Genomic DNA, 10,184 nt, shown 5'->3' on the forward strand with positions numbered 1-10,184 from the left:
CCCATTTCTCATGTTCCTTCCGTGATATTGCAGGAATGTTATTGAAGTGGCATAAAACCATACTTACTCCAATGTAGACCTAGGTTATGATTTTTGTCAGATTTTTGTCAGATGTAGTATATTAATTTAAGCAAGAAAATTTGTGTGTTTTGAAATTTGGTGTAGTTTAAGTGTAGAGTAGACATGTCTCATTTAATTCTTATACTGAGCTTCTTGTCATCTCACTACTAAATCTGTCAGGCTTACAGCCTAGGATGTCATTGTCATAAAATCTTTCTTCAATATCAAACATACTATATTTCTTTTGTTAAACCTTTGAGCATGTTTGAGTGATCGAGTTGGGTTTTACACATCTTTCAGCAATAGTCCAGCAATATCATGGCGAGAGGCACCAGAAATGGGCTACACATAATGTACCCATGTGGGGAATTGAACCCAGGTCTTAGGCATGACAAGCGAACACCTTAACCACTAGGCTACATCACTGTGCATGTTTGAATAGGTGCAGGTAAATGAATCAGTGTGTATTTAACAGACAAAGTCTTAAAGAAGAAATATGATAGAGTCATAGTCAGCCATTCTAAATGCTCTAGGAATGAAACTCTCAGCTTTGTGAAACTTCTAAATTTAAGCATAATAGGCTTTTTTAAAGGTTTCTAGTATAATTTGTCATTGTTGATAGGTATGACAACATGCACTGATTAAGGTTTGCCTCAAGCTGTTGCCAGCTTGATATCATATGCACTGAACTGAACACTTTAGAGTCAATTAGCTTACATCCACAGTGTTATCAATAGGCAGCTATCTTGTATAATCTGCATCAATGAGAATACTGTTAAACTATATTCATACAAACAAGCTTAAAACAATCTGACAGATATGATGAACTGTTTTTTGTGTGTTCCATTATTAGCTGTAAACAGTGTGAGAAATGGTTTCCACATTTTGCTAGCCAGTTGTGCCAGTTATGCCTGAGAGATAATGGCCCACAAAATAATTCACTTGCATGAAATTTGAGTGTAGACACAGGTTTCATAATTTTTGCTGTTAATATAATGAGCATTTTTAACATGCCATAATCTTGCATGATTTAAATGTGCTATTACTTTATGAGTCAGAGAAAGCGATATATCCACAAAATGAAAATTCAGTAGGCAGTCAGGCCAGTGATTGTGAATATTTACTGGCCCAACTTGATATTTACTAGCCTTGGGCTAGTGGACCAGAGGCTATTTTACACACTGGCTCTGCAGTGCATATGCGTATGCATACAAGAAACTACATTTATAATACTGGTATATGAAACTTACTAAGGGATTGGTATAGAGAACTTTTACAAAGCACCATCTTCTCACAATCATTAACCAGTTTTTGAATTTAGGGCCACTGCCACTGCCCTTGTATCAATAATAAACGTCAAGATTTTAATGCAACATATGTCATATTTGGGATTTCACTTTCTTAGTAAAGTACAAATTCTAGTACTTTTTCGGTTGAGTCCCATCCGGGATTTGAACCCGCACCCTCAGAGTCAGGCACCTAATCGCCAGTACACAAAGTCAGCCGCCTAGCCCGCTCAGCCACCGCGACTTCCACAAAAATGAAAGTCGGACAACTGGTAGTCTAGACTGCGTACTTTGTGTACCCCTCTGATGAGTGTAAATTGGCACGGCTCTCACGGCCGAAAGCTATGATTACACGATGCCATTTAGAAAGTGGTCAAATGCAACATATGTCATATTTGGGATTCACTTTCTTAGTAAAGTACAAATTCTAGTACTTTTTCGGTTGAGTCCCATCTGGGATTCGAACCCGCACCCTCAGAGTCAGGCACCTAATCGCCAGCACACAAAGTCAGCCGCCTTTGTGGAAGTCGTGGTGGCTGAGCGGGCTAGGCGGCTGACTTTGTGTGCTGGCGATTAGGTGCCTGACACTGAGGGTGCGGGTTCGAATCCCGGATGGGACTCAACCGAAAAAGTACTAGAATTTGTACTTTACTAAGAAAGTGAAATCCCAAATATGACATATGTTGCATTTGACCACTTTCTAAATGGCATCGTGTAATCAAAGATTTTAATGGGCCATTTTTTTTATGCTTATGTGCTAATCCCTGCATGGTTGTCCCTTTAAATATGTCCTAAATGAAGTTTATTGAACATGTTCCTGTCATATGTCAATACTCAACAGTTATACATACATCAGTGATCAAAATAACAACTTGCCGAGGCTGGCAATTTTCATGTCAAACTGCCTGAAAAACATTTCCACCAGCGCAAATATCTATCCAATAAGTTTTAATACTTCCGTTTTGGGAGATTCCTATGAATAACACCTGAGGATATACATTTGATGGCGGGTATCAAGAATGCTCTAGACATCAATAATATCACTGTAACCTTGCCAGGAGTATTCTCGCAGTTGTAAGAAGTAATTTCATTGGATAACGATTGGTTTCTAATGATGCTTTTTAAGCCACGATCTGCTATGAGGATCATACATGTGACCTAAGACGGCCAATCATATTACAGAAATGGACAAGTCCTCATGAAAGGTTTCCATAAAATTGTGATATTCTGAACTTGTTAAGTAAGAAATTGCTACCTATACATAAAATATGAACAATTGTGGGCTAGGTTGTTGCCTGTGACAACAATTTCATAAATGAGACTAATACACCATATCTCAAATTATAGATCATACTTTGTTTGGTCCAGAATTTATAAATATATATTTTATGGTATTTTGATGACAAATGTTGAACATTTGAAAATATGAAAGGTAGCCGTTGTTTCCAGATTATACCTTAAAACTCATTATGACAATGAAAAGTATCTCACGGAAATGGTCCTCGAGCCAGCAGTTGTTAAAATGCAAACGCCCTACTGGCTAGTGAACAGTATTCGCTGCGGAACAGTTGGAGTCAAGACATCAGTATCACATGTGCACAGTTCCCCTCAATAATAATTCGTGTATTTTTCACAACGGTATTTGACAACAATAAAGGACAGCAAAAGAAAATTCTTCATGGTAAGTAATGAAAAACTGAACATAAAGTTATGAACCCTATACATTTTTTAAACTTAGTCAGGGGGATGTCCCATGACCTGCATAATAGCAAATTCAAATATACAAGTGATTATAATTATTTCATTCCCTATCAATCTACTATACACAACACACTTAAATAGTCACACAATCACTTATTTGAGGTTACTGTATGATGTAAATAAATATTATTTCATGAATGGCATGAGAAATTCTTTATGCACTCATTCTCAATATATCGTTGCATTTGACATATTTACCATGAGAAAAACTAAAGTTTATTTCTGATAAAAAGTCTAATGTTTACAAAATATTCAATAAGTAAGGTAACATTTTCCAAAAAGAACAGGATATAACTTGCTTTCATTTTTTCATTACTTAGCATCTCACTTGGGATGTAAATACCACATCAACTGCCCCTGAAATGTACGTCATTTGGGCTCCTATTGAAGGATTTGTGTTCTTTATTCTTTTTATACATACACTTTTGGAATGATGTTTCTTATTATCCCATATGTACAAGACACAAGAGGAATGATTTTGAAAACAACATGAGGCATATGAAAAACGCCAAGATCAGTTGAAATGTGTTTTTTGACAGATTTTTTCATGTCCACTTAATAAAACCTTAATCAACGTTTTGTTGCTTTAAGATATAATGAACATAATGAAGGGTTGAATCAAACCAAACACGTTCTATATTAAAAGACCATTTGTGTTTTTAATGACAACGGTCGAAGGTCAATCACCTTATCTAAAAAAATGCAACTTTCATTTTTCAATCTGATGTAATCAGTAATGTATATTACAACCAAAACTCGTAAATTTCAAAATTGGATTTGGTCAATGACATTTACCCATATTGATATTAAACTAAAACAAAATTATGCTTTTCAATGAAGTTGAACATTGACATTGTTTGATCATGTAAAAAAGAACATGAAATGTTTATGTAACACACATTTCATCAAAATGCTTTACTTGTATTTTCGCACCATACAGAGTCTATCAATCGCCAATTCTGCTCATACTGGTTCTGAATTCTTTCAACATGTCCATTGAAATCATCCACTTGTGAAGATGGTGATAGGTTTCTTTGAAAAATATGTATACTCTGAGACCGGAGACCATAACATACACTCTGTTGAGACTGATCGTTGGTCCAGCTTGTCACTAGTGGCATCACTAGGTGCCAGTGAAATTGCCTCTGCTAAAAAAAATAATCAAAACATAAAAACAACATAAAAAACCCCAAACCCCCATTAAATCTGGTCCTAATGGAGCGATTTGACTAACCAAAAACATTTTAACCAAATGTGCTGGGGTAATTTGCAGCTGCGGCGATTTGACTGGCACCCGGCACCACTAGGTACACTCCGGGTCCTGAAATTATTAACACGAGATGCAAAACCTCGCTGCAGGCATAATGTTATCGGACAATTCAAAATGGAACTGTTTTTTATATCGTGTAGTTCCTGGGCAACAGTGTAAGAATCAATCAAATAATTACCAGGATCAACAGAATGCATTCTAAACCCTGAAGATCGTCTTGAAGTTACACCTTAGCAACTCATTTTGTGCATATGAGCCCGGAAGTGCTCTCATTGGATTTACTGACGGCAACGTGCCAAAACGGCATTTACAAAACCGGTCAAAGTAAAACCCAAAACGGCAAACATCGACCATTAACTTCGCATGTATTCACAATTTCACACTAAATTGTAATTTAAAAAATGTTTAAAAGAAACACATTTACACTTAAGATATTTACTGAAAATTTGAACGTATCTACTGAGGCATCTTTATAGAACATCTTTATTTACAACAGATGTTACCACTTTGAAACTTTTTCAAAATCGTATCGGTATTCAGATAGATAATGTAAGTGGGACAGTTAGACTTGTATTTAGTTTTAACAAAAGTCTTGACTGGATCAAGCCGCAAAATAAACATAACAGTTGTGTAATTGTATATGAGATGTCAGCTACCGTCGGGTTTATTCTGCAATTGCCGAATCTTCAGCCCCACTATATATAGCTCGGGTGCTAGTGATGGTGTTATGCAAAACATAATACAGTCTGGACCAGACAATCCACTGAATTCTGGGTAGGAAAGTGGACTTACTCCAACAGCTAATCACTGTGGTCATCGTACCAACACCATGTTAGGGACCTGGGGCTATGTTTTTGAAGTTCTCTTAGTGTTAAGTACTTTGTTAAGTAAATTAAGACAGTCGTAAGTTAATGTTAATACATTACACTTAAGACTATCTTAACACCAAGAGAACTTCGAAAATGTAGGCCCAGACTAGCACTGGTCTTCAGCGACCCCATTCTATACGAAGTAGGAAGATATGACGAGTAACCTCTGTGGGAAGAGAATGCAGCGACACATGCTTGTGGATTATTTACAGAGCACCGCGATGGAGCTGGAACATTGCTGAGTGCAGTGTTAAACAAGCAAATCCTTCCTTTGTCACTGTTGAGGGCTGGTTATCAGTAGGACGGATATTCTAACTATAATACAATAACATCCCAACAGTGGACGATAGTGTCTCGAAGGGAAGAAATGTATTAAATTAACTGGGTATTTTTTGTTTAAAAATAATTAGATGGCAAGTCCATAAGAAAGTATAGACACCCCCTGAACATTACGGTCAGGCGAATAGTAGCTAGGCTATTATCGAGCCCCTATACTTAGTTCCTTAATTCTGCCTAGCCTCGTCTGCAATGATTTCAAGCCCTGAATCGCCTTAGGTTCAGTTCTGAATCTCTTATCTCACTCGGGCTCCCTTTCAGCTCAAAAGGAAATATTCGTTCACATCGAAATATAAATTTAGAGTCTAAATTATCGCCTACCAAACCTCGCGCAGACGAGTCTGTCGTTGTTTCGTTTGCTGTGATTGGCGCGAAGCAGTGCGTACATTCATCAAATGTTTGCTGCACATAACGGTGACTGGCATATTGTGCCGTGGCCACAAGCCAATTTGTAATGTGCATTAACGGAACTTTCTAATCAGGCTTGAAAACAAACACGTTGATACTAGAATAATTATATGGTGATGTCTTTCAGTATGATTCGCTATAAAACCAAGCAAAGAAAAAACACACACCCCTCCAAACACCCACCAAAAACACACACCCACATTGTGAAAAAACATATGCACGCACATTCGGCTCAGTATCATGGTGGTGACCTGACATGTAAACGCTGAGAATATTGTGAAATACGGATATGGTGATGGATACTCTGACAGTTTAATGTATCGTTTCTTAAGCATCCGATATCAGGAACATTGTGCCGTTTACGAGAGTAAGTTTTAACCATTTCGTTTGTAAGGGAGTTAACTCTTCATACTCTTATTGCCTAGTCTGAACCAAAACAGTACCAGCACAAATTATGATCTTTGTACTTTGCAGCGAACAATACAAGGCAAAACTCAAACACAGAAATGTATTAACTGCCAGCTGGGCAGAACGCAGAGCATCTGAGGATACTCAAGTAACATATTCAGAGATAACATGTGCTCAGAAGCTGTGTTTGTTATTATTTTCATTAGGTTTACTTACATAATTGCATGTTTTATTGGCCTTAATCCCCCCAAGTCCCCAAAGTCTTGAAAAAGCCCCGAGAAAGCCTTGAACAGCCTTAAATTCTGTATACGTACGTGTTCACGTCCGGTTTGCCTATGGGGGTTGAATACACAATTCACCTATGGCTTAAGAGCTGGTATTCTGAAAAGATGCCGTCTTTGTTCACATCATCTCTTTATAACATCAGTCATGTGTTATTTGTGTTTCAACTGAAATCCAGTATTTTCGAGTGCGGTGTTAAGCAATAAACTTAAAATAATACCAACAAACACCACCCCCCCCCCGCCAAAAAAAAGAAAAAAGACAGGAACCAAATAAAACAAAACAAACAGGCTAACAAAAACAAACAAAAAACAAAAAACAACAACCCCAAAACAAAAACAACAACAATTAATTAAATAATAAAATAAAATAAATAAATAAATATCTTCTTCGACAATACTGTAAGGTGAAAATGCTGCTCGAGGTTGTCGTGGTAACTGTTCCGTTTTCATATGGGATATCCATATCACGTGCCTATATCAGGAAGTCATCAGGAAGTGAGACAGCATGATTTATTTAATGAAAACACACACTCAATGTACGATTTAACCGATGAATGTAAATAACTATTGCAATATCACTGTCTGAACAAATGTGAGGGTTAAAGTTGTGTAAGTAAAAACACATTTCAGTTTAGAACGGACAGTGAATGTCGTGACTGTAAGATGTGTGTATTTGATAACTTGTCTATAACAAGATCTATTCCAGTCATAATATTCTAGAAATCAGATTGAAAAAGGAGTATGAGGTTATGATGAAACAAAGTCAAATAAATACAACCCTTGACCCTGGGTGCAGAACACGTGACCTGGTGGCCACAAAGAAGGAAAAGGTCCACGACAGCGTCGTCCTCGCATACCATGCACACACGTCTCATTTTGAGAAGCTTGTTCTCCTCAGCCAACGCCCGATATGATCGTGGAATAGAAAGATCGATGCGAGAAGTAGACGATGTTGTGGCTTGGCTTATGTTCGAAGATGTTGATACTGGAAGAAGCGAAAGTGTGATTTTCTTCTGTATCCACACGACCGTCATCTGTTAATTCAGCCACTGTGCAAACGTCATGAACAGGTTGACGTTAATGATGTGTGTGGTTGACGTTGATGATGTGTGTGGTTGATGTTAATAATGTGTGTGGTTGCCGTTATTGGTGTGTGTGGTTGACGTTAATGATGTATGTGTTGGATGTTAATGATGTATGTGTTGGATGTTAATGATGTGTGTGGTTGCCGTTAATGGTGTGTGTGGTTGACGTTAATGATGTGTGTGTTGGATGTTAATGATGTGTGTGGTCGCCGTTAATGGTGTGTGTGATTGACGTTAATGAAGTGTGTGTTGGATGTTAATGATGTGTGTGTTGGATGTTAATGATGTATGTGTTGGATGTTAATGATGTATGTGTTGGATGTTAATGATGTGTGTGGTTGCCGTTAATGGTGTGTGTGGTTGACGTTAATGATGTGTGTGTTGGATGTTAATAATGTGTGTGGTCGCCGTTATTGGTGTGTGTGGTTGACGTTAATGATGTATGTGTTGGATGTTAATGATGTATGTGTTGGATGTTAATGATGTGTGTGGTTGCCGTTAATGGTGTGTGTGGTTGACGTTAATGATGAGTGTGTTGGATGTTAATGATGTGTGTGGTCGCCGTTAATGGTGTGTGTGGTTGACGTTAATGATGTGTGTGTTGGATGTTAATGATGTGTGTGGTTGCCGTTAATGGTGTGTGTGGTTGACGTTAATGATGTGTGTGTTGGATGTTAATGATGTGTGTGGTTGCCGTTAATGGTGTGTGTGGTTGACGTTAATGATGTTTTGGATGTTAATGATGTGTGTGGTCGCCGTTAATGGTGTGTGTGGTTGACGTTAATGATGTGTGTGTTGGATGTTAATGATGTGTGTGGTCGCCGTTAATGGTGTGTGTGGTTGACGTTAGTGATGTGTGTGTTGGATGTTAATGATGTGTGTGGTTGCCGTTAATGGTGTGTGTGTTTGACGTTAATGATGTATGTGTTGGATGTTAATGATGTGTGTGTTGGATGTTAATGATGTGTGTGGTTGACGTTGATGATGTGTGTGGTTGACGTTGATGATGTGTGTGGTTGACGTTGATGATGTGTGTGGTTGATGTTAATGATGTGTGTGTTGGATGTTAATGATGTGTGTGGTTGCCGTTAATGGTGTGTGTGTTTGACGTTAATGATGTATGTGTTGGATGTTAATGATGTGTGTGTTGGATGTTAATGATGTGTGTGGTTGACGTTGATGATGTGTGTGGTTGACGTTGATGGTGTGTGTGGTTGACGTTAATGATGTGTGTGGTTGACGTTGATGATGTGTGTGGTTGATGTTAATGATGTGTGTGGTTGACGATGATGTGTGTGATTGACGTTGATGATGTGTGTGGTTGACGTTGATGGTGTGTGTGGTTGACGTTGATGATGTGTGTGGTTGACGTTGATGATGTGTGTGGTTGACGTTAATGATGTGTGTGGTTGACGTTGATGATGTATGTGGTTGACGTTAATGATGTGTGTGGTTGACTTTAGTGCGGTGTGTGTTGGATGTTAATGATGTGTGTGGTTGAAGTTAATAATGTGTGAGGTTGACGTTAATGATGTGTGTGGTTGACGGCAATGATGTGTTTGGTTGACGTTAATGATTTGTGTGGTTGACGTTAATGATGTGTGTGATTGACAGCAGTTTGTCTAAATGACATGTATCATATGAACACGAAGAACATATTGTCATTAGTGGCGATGAAGTTCATTACATTTTTTCTCAGTTCTTTCTTCAAACATCATTGGCAAACTTACCTCCCAATCGGCTATGTACGATTTAACGAATTGTCTAGCTGTAAACGAATTAATTTTTAAAAAGCCCGTATAGCTTGTAGTACTATCATGAAAGCTTTACAATCTTCAACGTAAACCATCCTGCCATCACATGTATTCTCAACTGTATATTTGTATTTCATATGCCAAGTATCGATGCCTAGGCGGAATAACAGTTCTGTTCAGTGACAATGTCTTAAATATACTGACCGGCAAAAGAAACGCAAGTTTCGAAAGAAATGAAGTCTGATAAAAATAAGCGTTCATGTTTGTCTCCTATTTAAAACTTGACGAAATGCCAGAGTTGCGTTGCGTTTCTTTTGGTGTTGAGTGTATAAGATAGTCGTCAAAATGAGGAGACTACTGTCTCCTGGACCACAGTTACAGTATGTCCAACTCCGTTTCCGATTCCGATTAGTCGCCTCTTACGACAAGTATCGATTAAAGACCAATTTTGACCCGGATCTTCACCGAAATGTTGTTTCATGAAACCCACCACTTGGACACAGGTTTCCCATTGGTCATACTTATCAACACATTAATGCCAACGTGGTGAAAATTACAGGAACCACGTACGTGTCAGAGACAAGCACACGCCGTGCTGGACATGTGGAACAGCATGAAGTAGGCGACACTGTTGTGCAGGTCACATCGTGCACTCGATAACTC

General features: G+C 38.2%; 1 protein-coding gene across 2 annotated transcripts in view; it reads right to left on the reverse strand.

Annotated features, from left to right (window-relative positions):
* The window catches only part of LOC137278432 (uncharacterized), a 31,050-nt gene extending 26,390 nt beyond the window's left edge, over positions 1 to 4,660 (reverse strand). Inside the window, exon 1 of one of the 2 annotated variants that reach the window (XM_067810756.1) lies at positions 4,556 to 4,651. In XM_067810756.1, coding sequence (XP_067666857.1) covers positions 4,556 to 4,574 — 19 coding nt within the window. In that variant the 5' untranslated portion in view covers positions 4,575 to 4,651. Of the gene's footprint in view, positions 1 to 4,555 lie in introns of both variants that reach the window. The other variant, XM_067810757.1, reaches the window with a different exon arrangement.
* Between the last annotated feature and the right edge of the window lie 5,524 nt (positions 4,661 to 10,184).

Source organism: Haliotis asinina, chromosome 3 (assembly GCF_037392515.1).
Source record: "Haliotis asinina isolate JCU_RB_2024 chromosome 3, JCU_Hal_asi_v2, whole genome shotgun sequence".
Taxonomy (NCBI): domain Eukaryota; kingdom Metazoa; phylum Mollusca; class Gastropoda; order Lepetellida; family Haliotidae; genus Haliotis; species Haliotis asinina.